The sequence below is a fragment of the Camelus bactrianus genome, chromosome 2 (assembly GCF_048773025.1).
Source record: "Camelus bactrianus isolate YW-2024 breed Bactrian camel chromosome 2, ASM4877302v1, whole genome shotgun sequence".
In the NCBI taxonomy this organism is placed as follows: Eukaryota; Metazoa; Chordata; class Mammalia; order Artiodactyla; family Camelidae; genus Camelus; species Camelus bactrianus.
The window spans coordinates 95,236,235-95,251,050 of record NC_133540.1 but is presented as its reverse complement, the minus strand read 5'-3'; the positions used below and the strand labels follow the sequence as shown (position 1 = coordinate 95,251,050).

Genomic DNA, 14,816 nt, shown 5'->3' with positions numbered 1-14,816 from the left:
ATTACTGGTTTTTATTTTCTGTCCAGCTCTTTGAGCTGCATAAATTGGTAAGAAAAGTTAAATAAATATACTTCTGACTCTTAGTTGTTAATTCAAGGCTGAAGCTAATGTTATCAGAAGCCTAATGTGTGTTTCAGCATAGTAAGAAAAAGAAAAATTAAGAAAAGAATGAAAGTCTGACTCCTGTAGTTATTTTGGATGACACAATAGGGGGAAGAAACCCTCCCCAAACTGAACAAATACAGATGGACCTCAATATATACAAAGTTGTAATCAAACCATAAAATGTATGAATAAGCATCACAGGTATAGATGTAGTCTTTCCTTTTGTATTCATCTATGCTTTCAATCATTTCTTCTGTGCTCTTTTACGTCCTACCTTTTGCAAACTCTCTACCTCTTCCCTCCCTCCCGCTTCCTTTGTATTTCTACTCCCTAATCTCCCATCCCACCACTATCTAAACAGGTCTTTTCTCTTTCTGCTAAGAAATATGAATCATGGTGAAATACAAAAAACTTCCCTAATTACTAGTAAATATGCTCAAGAGAGCAGCACGGTTCAGGTCAAATGGCTGAAGAGTTTACCAGGGTTTGCTGACTAAAACTATCAGACCCAATGGCTAGATATCCAATAGAATCATCTTCTGCCTAACACTTGTGAAGTTCACATACAGACACATTTCATTCTTAGTGAAATGTAGGTTGTTGCTCATGTTACTAACAACAACTAGCTGCTTTGAGTGCTACACATAAGATTGACAATACCTGTCCTCAGGTTCTGGTTTATTAGGTATTTTCTGAGGATAGTAAAACATGGTGCAAATGGTGTCTTCTCGACTCCTGAGTGCTTCATGTTGACTGTGTGCCTGTGACACCATGTTGTTTAGAGTCTGATGCAAAGCTGAACTCCAGCTCAGGTTTGGTATCTTTGCTGGAGCTTTCACAAGGTCGTCTTCTCCACTCCCACTGCTGTCGCTGTAGCTGTCTCTCCTGGATGGGGATGCGCACGGTTTCTTGCTTTTGTCAGACATTTCATTTTCATCTGAGCTGGTGCCTTGCTCCACACAGGCTGGGTGAGGAGGGTCTTTGGTGTTGTTTGGAGGTCCTTGTGCTGGAGAGTGCAGTGGGGTCTGGAACGGACACATTTAAAGAGATCAGGGTGTGACAACTTATATTAACTTTGGAACACTTAATTGAAAATGCACATGTTAAACAACAGCACTTCCTACTAAAATATTCAATTAATTTTTTGATAATAAAAATAAGTTATGCTCATTAGAGGAAATAATAATCTATAAAAGCAGTAACTGTTAATATTGTACAACTTGTACTTTCATTCAGAGTTACAGTATATATTGCACTTTGTATCCTGCTTGCAAAATTTAGATTTCTACCATGAGTATTTTCTGAGATCCTTAAATATACTTTGAAAACAACTGCATAAAACTGTATAATAATCTTACAGACGGCTATACCTTTAATTTATTTCAGAATTTTCCTTTTATTTGATATAGAGTTGTTTCTAGTTTTTCACTATTAATAGAAATCTAGGAGAACTTCTTTATATGTAGATTTTCACCTGAGTTTCTCATTGTTTCCTTGTAATTTTCTATAATAGAAATAGAATTTTCTATAATCAGCACATAGGATGTTTTTAAAGGCCTTGTTAAATATATCCAGATTGCTTTCCAGGAAGATTATATCAATTTATACACTCATCAAGAAAGTTCTTCCTATCTGGTGCCCAAAATCAATGTAGTCTCTTAAAATGCTATTTATAATGCACCTGACAGAAATGTTACTTTCCTATTAATGTCCTTATAGTACTACCTGCCTCTCCCTGACAGTGAGGTTAAAGTTTCCGGGGACAGACACTCCTGCCTTTCACACCCAGGGATCATGTTCATTGGTAACAGAACACTATTTTAAGTAGATGGGCCAAAGGCTCTTTCAATTAGATGATTATTCATCTATGTATGGATTCTTACTTATTAGTATGCAATTTATAATTAACTACCAAAATAGATGTTGGATCCTTTTAGCTATTCCTTAACATAAGAAAGGGAAATGGACAGATTGTTTATTATGTGATTTCCAGTATTAAAAATGAAGGCAAAAAATCTTTTTCTTTTTTTTCAGGGGGAAGGTAATTATGTTTATTTATTTGGTTTTTCAATGGAGGTACTGGGGATTGAACCCAGGACCTCATGCATGCTAAGCATGCACTCTACCACTTGAGCTATACCCCGCCCCCCCCAATCTTAAATAATTCTTATTTTCATCTAAACTAGCTCAGAATGAGAATTACATTTCTGAGTCTGGCTCAACGAAGAAATGGACAAAAGATTTTTGTAACCATTGTTTTATGTCTTTTTCTATTTACATTTGGAATATAAATTCCTAAAATCCTAGAATCCTAGAATTCTAAAGTTGGAAGGGAGAGAAGAGAAAGTGAATTGAATTACCTTATATTACAAACACAGAATGTACTAAGAGGTTATGTGACCCACTCAAGATAATACCCCTAGCTAAACAAGCAACTGGGGTGAAACCCAGGAAATCAATCAATGATGAAACCACTATAGCTGAAGTAATCACTCAAATGACACTCTACACAAATGTAAGTTACGTCTCATAAGTCTCACCAGAAGAGCAGGATCGATTTCCGGTAGCACACCAGGTGGAGGTCTGCAGAGAAGTAAGGATACTTCTGGAGATGTTCCCCTGAGAGCGGATATGACTTCCTGGGGGTACCATGAATGACAAATGAAGATACAGTTAAACAGCATTATGAAATCATTCTCAAAGGCCAATCCATCCCATTAAAAATGCTACGTTCCATATGCTGGGGGCTCACCTGCTGAGACAGTCCTTTCAAAGAGGCTCCGTTCACTTTCAAGATAACATCTCCCACATCTATTTTTCCACTTTCTGCTGCTGGCTGTCCAGGAAAGAGTTTTTTAACCCTTACTATGCTGGTATTCATTTGTTCAGGTATAAGGTTATCTTCTCGAGAAAAACTGAATCCGAGCCCTGAGCTGTTTTTAAACAATTTCACCTCAAATGTGTTCTCTGGAGAAAAAAAGATATCCAAAAAATTTAAATATTTTTAATGTGTTGTGTATACATATGAATATATACACATATATACTCAGATACATTTTAAAAAGCCCATTTCCACTCTATTTACAACTTTATATGTACTTGCTGTACCCTTATTCTACATTCAAATCCTACTTCATACTCTTTATCATTAAGAAAATTTAGTTTCAAAAGAAACTAAAAGAATAACCAAGAAAGGATGAAAAACACATATTTAAAGAAAGAGCAACGGAAGAAATAAAGGACATGGGGCAGTAGGACAGAGTGGATAAGCAGATTTTATTTTCATAATCAGCAAAGATAACATAGGTTGGGTTGTATTTTCTCCTTATTTGAGGGACTAATTCAGCGCTATTAACATTTGTATAATGATATAAAAATTTGAAATAAAAGCAAAACAATGACTATATACCACCACCAAGGACATTAATGCTCCTCAAAAGGAAGACAGATGGACTCTTAGAGTAAAAGACACTTCTGTATTATCAACAAATTTAGCCTTATGAAAAACTCACTTCTACATCAGTCTTAATTTTCTGATTTGACTACCAGTTAGTGGTAGGTATATCCAAAGGCTGGCAAAGTTTGCAAGAAAGATCAGTATCTGTGAACTATTAGGTGAATTTCTACCCCGGGTTAGCTTCACAAGTCCATGAAATTTAACAGACAAATAGAAAATGTAAAAGCCAAGGTTTCATGTGGGTTTGAAGCCATTCTAGGCAATTATTTGTATTTATTTTTTCCCTTACAAATTTTATTTTGAATTTTACAACTATTTAAGGCACTATTAAATGTCTATAATTTGATTCATGTATGATTTCATTATCCAAAGCCTTTCAGACTTTAAGAACTTAAAATGTGTCTGTTTCTTAAAACAAAAAAAAGGGAGGGGAGAAGATATAGGTCAGTGGTTCAGTGCCTGCCTAGCATGCACGAAGTCCTAGGTTCAATCTCAAGTACCTCTATTAACAATAAATAAATGAATAAACCCAGTTACCCCCCACCAAAGAAAACAAATTAAAAATAATTCAGTATAGTGCTGCATCAGATTATTATTTACACTTGACAAGAATAATTAAAGACACCCAGGCATGAATTGTGATCCAACATGTAAAACTCGTTTTGAATAATCCAGGAATAAGTTTAGGGTAAGATGACAGGCTCCCACGGTCTGACCTTCAGTAACAAAGCTGTAATCTTTGACAAGCGTTATTTTCTTCGTCATGTTTTCTAGGGCTGGGCCTTGGGCATCTGGATCTGAAAGGGTGCACTGTGGGGTTACGGGGACATGTTCTTTGGATGCTGGAGATTGTCCCTTTTCTAACAACAGATGAACCACCTGGACAAATAGAAGAGCACTTCATTAGCTATGAAGAATCATAAGAAAGTAGGTAAGTTTTCAGGACTTTGTACAGTTGAGGGTACAAAATCATTTAAGGTAACTACCTGGTCCACCAAAACACAGATGGAGAAAAAAACAGAGCAACAAAAGCAAGGGATTGAGAATTTCAAAATTAAGTTTTTATTATTTTCTGTATGAAAAGATAAATGGTTAGAAAGAAAAAATTCTATTATAAAAATAATATAACCATGTTAGAGAAAATTAGGGTATTAGGATAAAATCAGCACTACCCTTATAAAGACCATTATAAATAATTTGGTAAACATCTTAAATCAAAATGTATTAGAGCAATGTGAATTTAGACTTTGGGCTGAAGGATAACTAGAAATGAAAACCACTAGATGTCTGTAAATGTTTAAGAGAAGAATTATAAATGCAATCCATCCCCCTCCTCCTGTCAGATCTCTGGATATTAAAGGCTAATGTGAAATAGAAAGTCAGCTTCCTCAATGAAAATCCCTGTCATAATACTCACTTCCAAAATGTAAGAAAAACAATACGAGAATGTTTCCATGAGTCAGGCTTTGTTTCTTGACTAACAAATCTGGAGATCTCAGTGAAACTGGTATTATTCGCACATTATTACATTCTGCTAAGGGATCTTAAAAGGGTGGTATAAGGATCTATTACCTGTCCTGTGTTTCTCAGGGTTTCCACAGCTTGCTTGTGAGTAGCTCCTTCCAGACTAACTCCATTGACAGCGAGGACACGATCACCTATAAATTAGGCAGTAATGTTGAAAGAAGCAAATCATAAAATGAAGATTTTACATGCTCTTTAATATCTTGTGGTCTTGTTTTGTACTCATTTGCTCGAGGAGAGACAAATTCTTGACAAAACCGTGTCACAGAGTTTCTTTAATACATATTTAATTTCTTTCCCAATTCTACGGCTCATCCTAGGTACCTTTTAGAAGAAGGTATTATAAATAGTATAAAACCAATTTAAATCATGGAAAAAAGATAAGCTGTACTACAAATGCAGAGAGACTGGAGGGAACTAACCTAGTTAGTTCTTACTGGGCTGCAGATGTCAGCGCTTTGGCCAGGGCACTATCCCTTTCCCGTTTTGCTTCTTAGAAAGTACAAGACATGAACTAAAACACTGCAGATATTTTCTGATACTAGAGAATAAGCTAGAAAGAAGAGTTTTAGGAATTACATCAAGGAGCTTTTTAATGCTGCAGTCCTAATTGGTATATTCTTATTTTATATTATGAATCATTTGAAGGTCTGTATCGACATTCCAGTTTCTTCTGTACTTGTTGAAGTGATGATCCTGCATGTAATTCCCTTTATGTAATTACACACACAAACACTCTACCTTTGTGAATTCTGCCATCGGACTCTGCTGCTCCCTTGGGAATAACAGCTTTCACATAAATGCCACCATGTCTGACACTGGTATTCACACCTCCCTAAGTGGAAAAAGACAGAATAACATTTTGTAATGTGAAAAATGTCACACTTTATCTTTCAAATCTGAGACCTAGAAAGCATTCAATTTATCAAAGCCAAAAGCAGCAGAATCATATTAGCACATGTAATTACTGTAATTCCCATGAATATTTCTAGCTAAGTTTTCCAAATGTTAAAGCAATTACTTTTTAGGAAAACTCTTTATTCAGAAAATAACAACACGGCAGATCTTGAGTTGCTTTTCCTTTTTTAACCCTATACCATGCATTAGGCACAAGCAGAAAGCAAAATCCATCCATGCAAAATTAGTTTGCAAATAGAACTGTCAGAAAAAAACAACAGCATATGAAATAAAATATTTCAAGTCATATTTGCTAATCTGAAAGCAAATCTCATGAGTCAAGGAAAAATTGTCTTAGAGTTATGGTATTTTAAAAACTGCTAGAAAATTAGTTTTTCGTTTTGGTCTTTATATGTTAATAGTGCTGTTTCTGCGTTATTTCTAAATGGCTTTTTATAACTAACAATATCCTTCAAATGTCATAAATGATAATGTTCTACTTTAGGGTAAAATATATTCACTAACAGAATTCTAAAGTAATTTCACCAAATAGCTGATGCTTATATTTCAACTACTTTAAAAGTACTACATATATTCTTGGGAACCTCTAATTTTAAGATACTAATCATATTTATAAGATGTATTACAAAGAGAAAGGGCATATAAATATACATTCGACTTTAATTATTTATGATGTAGGTTAAAATGTATTATTCCATGCTTATGCAGAAGCTGTCAAATGTATACAAAGCATACTTATTAATTTTATAATTTTATATTTTCTGAGTCTTGTATTCAGATTAAGCAAGTATGAAAACTATGGAGGAAAAAAATAGCATTTGTCTAATTTCTTTCAAACCACAGGAAAAAGTGACCAGCACACTTAAGTTTTCAGAAAAAGTTTTAAGTTATAATTCAATGTTTAATTTTGGGAATATTTGACAAGTTTCCCTTTTGAAGCAAAATTATTCAGTGAATAAACTGGCACACAATAGGCTGCTGGAAATGGAGAAGAGAAAACATTTGAAAACCTTGTCAAACAGTACCGTGACACTTATCCCCAAGCTGTTATTATTTTTAGCCAGTTCAACCTCAAAGATATCTCCAGGTTTAGGAGGTGATGATGGAAAAGTTTTAAAATTCATTTTGTTGGATGTATTCATTGAGGAGGAAGATTCCTTAACAAAGAAAAACAAACAGAAGGATTTCTTGTTAGAGTCAAACTGAATTATTAATGGAAGATCAATATGTGTTTTTTGGAAAAATTAAGAAAAAACAAGATATTAAGACTGGATTCAAAGATCATGAGGGTTGGAAGCAATCTTAGGGATCATCTAATCCAATGACTTCACAGTTTATGGTTGAGGAATTTGAGGTCTAGAGATTAAAGGGTTTGCTTTAGGTCAAACGTTTATGGCAGAGGGAAGCCCAGAAAACAGCTCAACTCTGGCATTCACACTATCCTCATCCAATGCTTTTTATACACTCAAATTTAAAGTATTTCCATTTGCTTTAAAAATCAATATATATCAAACAACAGCTTTTAACTTGGGCCTTTAAGGTGAGAAGCCTTCATGTTTACTTTGCTAATGTTTATAAATCCAGTATAAACATAGGCACAACAGCTAAGCCCCGTTTATAAGGGCATAACTCTCTTACGAGGAGGAATGCTGGCTTTTCAGTTAACAAAGGGTTTAAGGTCCTCTTCTGAATCTGCTTGTGAATATGAGTTCAAACTTACATCATTTCTAAAATTTCTAGGAAACGAGCAATTTTCTATGTTGTCCTTATGATCATACATTCAGAACTTCAGAATAGTAGGCCATCAATAGTAAAGTCAACCTCCCACTATATGAATTATTTAGGAACAATTTTTTTCAGATATTAAATTCTCTTATTAATATAAATAGTAAGTATGAAAGAGATAAACAATTTGTAGAAAACAATCATAATCATTGCTTTGTGTAATCACATAGCCAAGTTCCCAGAATAATAGCCATTTTGGAGTTAGTATTTGAAGCTGCTAATTTCTCTGAAAGTTAGCATCAAATGCAGCAGTAGTTAGTAGCAATGTATAAACGATTCCTCCTTTCCAGAATAATGTACTCAGTTTAGAGTGGATTATTCTGCTCTGTAATATATTTGCTGTTCTTTGCTTTGTTAAATCAAAAAAAAAAAAAAGACTCAAATTAAACGATGCCTTTTTTAGGGTGTGATGATCCTGACTGCTGGAGTAAGTGGCTTCATCCATGTCGGAATCTCCACGATCAGAGTGATCCGCTGCGTCAGATAGGCTGGTGTTTTTAGCTTTGCTTCGGTTACTGTCAGTAGAAGTCCGCTTTTTCTCAGTGGCTTTGGATACTACAGATGGGGAAGGGCTGCCATGCTGTGATTCCTGCCAGCTTCGGTCACCTACATGGCTGGCAAAGAAACCATTGACCTGGCTCTGGGACAAGCTGGCACTCTCAGTCCTGGAATCTTGAGAACTCAGGCTTCCTTCCCGCAGGCCCCCAGACAGCACAAATGAGCTCTCTGAGATGTGCCTTGGGGTGCCATGTTGCCAGCAGTGATCCTCAGAAGAATCTACAGCACTGTCTTGCATGTGAGAAGGTTTCTTCATGTAGTTTTTCATGCCATTGGCAATGCGCACAGGGGTAGAAGGCACTAAAAAGTCAAAATCCACCAATGAGTAAAACAGGTTAGTGACACACGTCTGTGCTTATATTCACACACAATGTTCCCTGATGATCGTTGAAAAGATTTTACACAGGATAACACATGCACAACACCTGACCCGGGGCCTGGAACCATGAGAAGGACCCAACAGATGTAGCACATGCTTTCTGTTTCCTTGGCTCCCTCTTTTGGTCATTCTTTCTGCAACTTCTAATGAAATGCACACCCCCTTAGCCTTAACTCCCCATTTTCATTCTCTAAGACCTATTTCAAGTGAGTCCCCTGTGAAGACTTTCTTAATTCCCTAACTAGAGATAATCTAAGTCTCCAAAAATCCTTGACCCTTATTTAATGGTTATTTATATACTTGTTTTATATTGTCCTACCAGACTGCAATTTTGGTCTCCAAGGAATTATCAAGGACGGCAACTCCATACTCCTTACGTACACAGTTCTTTAAAAAAGCCACTTGGGGACACTCTCCTAAGACACAAACCACAGGTGATATGTGTAAAAGAATTTACACACTGCAAATTTATTAAAATGAAGAGCTTTAAATGGCAAGCAAAACCAAGGAAAACTTAAATAATATACACAGAGTTCCTAGATGTCAATAACGAAGTGTACAGTGTTAGGCAGTGAGACAGAGTCTGACCCCAGACTCTGAGCCCTTCCCACTGGCCGCTGCACTGCACGTCCCATGTGTACTTCTTTCAAACACTGCCCCCAACTTGATCCTCATGACAACACTGTGCAAGACAGACAAGGCAGGGCTGAGGTCACGGTATCCTCTTAAAGAAAGAAAAATAACCATAGCTCAAGAGAACTTAAGTCATATAGCTAATAAGTGGCCCAGGCATGGCTCAAACTCAAGTCATCTGATCACTGTCAAGTGTCGTTTTTCCAACAACATGCTAATGGCAGGGATTATGAGACAAAATGATATGGGTCTTGCTTTTAAATTTCTGGTATACTGGTACCCTTTCCTTTTATAATTGGGTTCAGGCCAGGACTTCAAAGATAATGATTATATAACTATATTAATTAGGCAATGATTAAGAATTTTATTTCTGATTTGGCCTAAGAAGTGATGGAATGCACTGACTATTCAAAATTTACTGAAGTGACATTGATTTTGCACAACAAATCCATTTTTATGCGTATGTTACTAAAGAGGAATGAGACAGAATCCTAGAAGTGATGAATGAAAGTTATACCAATGTATAGAATTAAAGCAATCAGAACTGCACATACCACATTTCCTGAAAGAATATAAGAAGCTTAAACCCAATTTATTGTCCAAGGTATTGAAGTTCTTGTGGAAAGTGAGATAGAACATACAGCTAAGAGACAGTCACAACATTACCTTTGGATATCTTTTCTTTTGGCTGAGAGATAACAAGTGTCACGTCTTCGGGTGCATTTTGCAAAATTTCAATTGCAGCATGGTGGCTGACCCCTTCCAGACTGACACTATTCACAGATATCAAACGGTCTCCTGTAACAACAGACAGTCCAGTATTTTCAACAACAAAGAGAAATTCACGCTAAATCTTAGAAATGTCACCTCCCCTTCATTATTTTTGTTTTGCCGAAGTTCTACTTTCACTGGCTTGCAAATTCATGCCTGTCAGTAAGTATCTAGAAATTTCCCAAATTTAAAGTACCTGGCTTTAAGCACCCATCCAAGTCAGCTGGTCCTCCAGGGGTGACTGAACTAATAAATACACCGAGATCCAGTCTTCCCATCTTCTCTCCACCAATAATTTGAAATCCTGTGAAACAGCACATTTTAAAAAGATCTTCACGGGGAGAGGTAACATAGGGATAGGAGGTTATGACGTACAAACTGGTATATATAAAATAAATAAGCTACAAGAATATACGGTACAGCATAGGAACATAGCCAGTATTTTATAACTATAAGTGGAGTATAACCTTTAAAAATTATGAATCATCACAGTGAAAAAAAATGTGACAATGAATATATGTATGTTCATGTATAACTGAAAAATTGTGCTCTACACTGGAATTTGACACAACATTGTAAAGTGACTATAACTCAATAAAAGAATGTTTAAAAAAATTGTGAATCACTATGTTATATACCTGGAACTTATGTATTGTTGTAAATCAACTATACCTCAATAAAAAATAAGTAAAAAAAAAAAAAAAAAAAAAGATCTTCGTGCTATTGGTGCTTTCAAGGACTAATGACTACCCTGCTTGAGACACAGATGTGTAGACTCGTATCAAACACGATTTAGTAGGTAATGCTTGTGAGATGGGACTTAAATTTGGTGGAAATATTGCTTGTAAGCATTTCATCTTTGGCATTTCCTGGCTGGCCGTGTGGGTTTAGGGGATGCAGATGGGCAGAGTGGGCCGGTGCCTCAACGCCAACGCTACACGATCCACTTTTTCTCTTTCAATTCTCAGATCTTTAACAATCTTAGTGACTTACCTAAGCCATACTTTGCATCTTTTTTCAGGTTCACCAGGGTGATCTCCCTTTCTGGTGAAGACACTATGCTCCATCTTTTGTGTAGCACATCTATTGGAAATGAACAATTTTAAGACAAAGTAAACATAATATACTTAGGCATTGACACTGCTCATTTCAATTTAAATAACAGCTCATTAATGGATTGCTGCATCACTTTAACATTATATTTTAAATAATATAATGCCATTATTTTATATTTTGATAGTGATTTATAGTTTACCAAATGACTATATGCTATCATATTTATTCGTTATAAATAGTAACTTGTGAAATGAGTATATTTCAGTTACAAATGAGTAAATAAATCTTGAGGTTAAATGATTTGCGCAGGTTTCCTCAGCTAGTACAGGCAAGAGGTGAATCCTAAACTACGGTGGTCAGACCCCATGTCTTTGTTACAACAGAGTTGATGTCATGAATTTGACAACACTCAATATGTTAAGAATTTCCCACTGAGGGGGAGGGTATAGCTCAGTGGTAGAGTGCCCGCCTAGCATATAGGCCAGGACCTTCCTTAAAACAAATAAATAAATAAACCTAGGCACCCTCCTCCCTGAAAAAAGGGGAAAAAAAAAGAATTCCCCACTAATAAGTGGCTGGCACTTCTACTTATGAAGAGTAAAATGTTCATAGTAAGTTGTAGGGTGAAACAAAAAGAAAAAATAGGATTTATTCTTTTAAATCCCATTAATAATGACTTGGCTAGCACATTTACACTCTCAAAGGACTTTCATTTATTTCTTATTTTATTTGTGGAACAATCTCATGAGGTAAGTTAAAGAGATTTCTAATCATTGTCTTGCAGATGAGAAATAATAGTTCAGGGCTTGCTCAACATTATAGCTAGTATCACTGCCCAGCAAAATGCCTTAAGTAAGTACTCAATAAATCCTAGTCAAATAAATTCAGTGAATGTTGGCATCAGAACTACAATTCACTTTTTCTTATTTCCACTTAGGTTTTTTTTTTTTTAAAGTAAACTGATCATTCACAAATATCTCCTAAATTAAACCAATAAATATGCCATTTGTCATGTTAAAATTACTTCATTTACTTAATAATCAAGAGCATTTAAACACACACACACACACACACACACACACACACTATGAACCTAGAACTTACCACTTAGTTCTTGTTATGAACTAAACAGGGTTCCTCCTCCCTTTCCTCAGAATACATATATATTGAAGCCCTAACTCTCTGTACCTCAGAATTTAACGATATATGGAGATAGGTTTTTAAAAAAAATTTAAGTTAAAATGAGGTCTTTAGGATGGGCCTAATGCAATATGACTGGTGTCCTTATAAGAAGAGGGAATTTGGATACAGACGTGTGTGCACAGAGGGAAGACCACCACCTACAAAGCCAAGGAGAGTGGTTTCAGAAGAACTCAACGCAGCCATCACCCCGATCGCTTGTGTGCATGTGTGTGTGTGTGTATTAAAATGTTTCCCACACAGAGACACACACGCAGAGAGACACACGCAAATTGTAACTGTGCAATATTTTTGTGTATTTACTTCCCTAACTAGAAGCAACAGATTGGGCTCTCTGTATTCAAGGATTCATCAGTAAGATTTAAACATTAATTAATTTAATTTTTTTTCATCTTTCAAATATTTACTTAACAATTGTCCTGTGAAAGTCCCTCATTAGGCAATTGGGGAAAATAGAGACAATGTATAAGAAAGCTGCTAGCATAATACATGTGAGCCTGACTGATAAATAGAATGTTAAGATTTTAAAGAAATAGCTGTATTATGAAGCCATGAGTCAGACCTGAAAGGAGAGGTTTCTTCCTGCCAGAAATAAAGAGTTCAAGGAATAGAGGTAGCGTTTTAATAAGTGGATTATGGAGAGGGTTGTACGTAACAAGTAAGGCAGTAACAAAAGCTGAGGTGGAAAAAAGGCAGAAAAGGTTCTGGGAAAACATCACAGATTAGCATGGCTGGAGTACAAGATTTGAGTAGATGGAACTGAATATTCTTTTGGAAAGGGGAAGCTTTGCTAACCTCCTCTTTTTAACAGGATCCTCCCCCAGTGCCCCCCTCCCCCCTTCCCACTCCAATATAAAGTGACTTATTCGTGTTGGGAAAGAAGGAAGGATGTTGGTGTGGAGCTACATGTTACTAGACAGTACTGTGTACATGTCGAGTTCCTATTTGTCTTGTCTTGTATCTCTGTTGTATTCACAGAGATAGTCAAAATACTTTACCACTGGTTAAAAAAAAATCAGTAAGTATCTGAGGTACAGGAGAATCCAAGTAAATTTAAAAGTACAGAATTTATGAATCACTGAAAGTGAGGAGCTAGATATCTCAAGTACCAATGCATTTCTGAGTTAAATTACCTCACAGAAACAAGCAGTAACATTCAAGGAATACATATTTTTATATTTAAAAGAATTCTTTTCCCATTAATACACTTCATGACCACAGCAAATTCTGCAAATATTTTAACATTAAAAAGAGGCTGAAATCAACTTCTTTAAGTAATAACACTTCTTATATGCTGGTGTCGTTCTCAATAATGTTTACCTGGGAAATATCTTAAGAATAATTGATAAATATGTAAGTTAGAAATTAAATGTACACCGTCTCTGCATTAGAGACTGTTGTTCCAATGTTGCCTTTCTCATCTCTCATAAGGTTCATGTGGACATATTCAGTCTCTAACTAGAATAACTATGGATACTAATTATAGACGTTATCTATGAGTAAACTACTTGAATTTCTTAGTAAAAGTATATTTGTGATAAGGCCAAAACCATATGATCAATTTAAGTGAAATCAATGATTCTTTTTGCAAGACAAACTAGTTTCTTGGTTATAGATGCAGACCCTTGTCAACTATCAGGCAACTCCATGCCACTGATTCTAAGAGGAACTGGAATACTGGTAGAGGAGGCTGGATAAATTCATCACTAACTCTAGGGATAAAAAGACCCGTTTCAAACCTTGGGGAGGATGGGTCAGTAACACCATACTGATATAAAAACAAAGAGAGGTATTTTTCATTGTTATATTACCTAATATACTAACTGCTCCTGAGGCAGGTAAGGGGGATCATAATGGGAACTTTGGCACAAATTAGCTGAGTGCACTGCAGACACATAACATTTCTGGGACTCATTTAACTCAATGATAGAATGAAAAGGCTTGGTTTAGATAAACTTTAATTTCCTTTTGGTTTTTAAATTATTTGACTCTATCTTGTTTCTGGCTGATTTCTGTATCTGTTGAATCCTTTGTGAGCACTCTCAATTTAAAATTTGTATGTATTATAATTAAACATTAGATTAAAAAAGCCTCAAAACAAAAGCCACTAGCATTTAAAATTACACTGGTACTTGACATCCAACTAAACAAAGTGTGTTTTAAAATCTTCTGCATAACGTTTTATAAGTAGGAATTAAGAGTACTCAAAAAGACAATAATCAGTTTTAATACTGAGGAAAAAGCTTCTTTAACTATCTGTACCAAGTTACTTTGCACCTGAACAAGCTTTTTCACACGAGGTTTTTTTATGTTTTGTTTTGTTTTGTTTTTTCATTTTGTTTTTGTTAAGAATCTGGTGCTTGATCTTATTTTGTGGTTTGGACAAGGAAGAAGGTGGCAAATCCAACTAATAGTCAATTTTCAATTATA

The 14,816-nt window shown here is 35.5% G+C and overlaps 1 protein-coding gene across 10 annotated transcripts in view; it reads right to left on the bottom strand.

Moving 5' to 3' along the window:
- The window catches only part of PTPN13 (protein tyrosine phosphatase non-receptor type 13), a 182,377-nt gene that overhangs the window by 37,336 nt on the left and 130,225 nt on the right, over positions 1 to 14,816 (bottom strand). For 5 of the 10 annotated variants that reach the window (XM_010966161.3, XM_010966158.3, XM_045524984.2 and 2 more), the window contains 11 exons: positions 11,124 to 11,213; positions 10,327 to 10,434; positions 10,026 to 10,157; positions 8,184 to 8,647; positions 7,015 to 7,161; positions 5,828 to 5,921; positions 5,135 to 5,220; positions 4,279 to 4,441; positions 2,858 to 3,072; positions 2,646 to 2,744; positions 766 to 1,130 (listed from right to left, as the gene is read on the bottom strand). In XM_010966161.3, coding sequence (XP_010964463.1) covers positions 766 to 1,130; positions 2,646 to 2,744; positions 2,858 to 3,072; positions 4,279 to 4,441; positions 5,135 to 5,220; positions 5,828 to 5,921; positions 7,015 to 7,161; positions 8,184 to 8,647; positions 10,026 to 10,157; positions 10,327 to 10,434; positions 11,124 to 11,213 — 1,963 coding nt within the window. The remainder of the gene's footprint in view (positions 1 to 765; positions 1,131 to 2,645; positions 2,745 to 2,857; positions 3,073 to 4,278; positions 4,442 to 5,134; positions 5,221 to 5,827; positions 5,922 to 7,014; positions 7,162 to 8,183; positions 8,648 to 10,025; positions 10,158 to 10,326; positions 10,435 to 11,123; positions 11,214 to 14,816) is intronic. The other 5 variants (XM_010966162.3, XM_045524985.2, XM_010966159.3 and 2 more) reach the window with 2 other exon arrangements.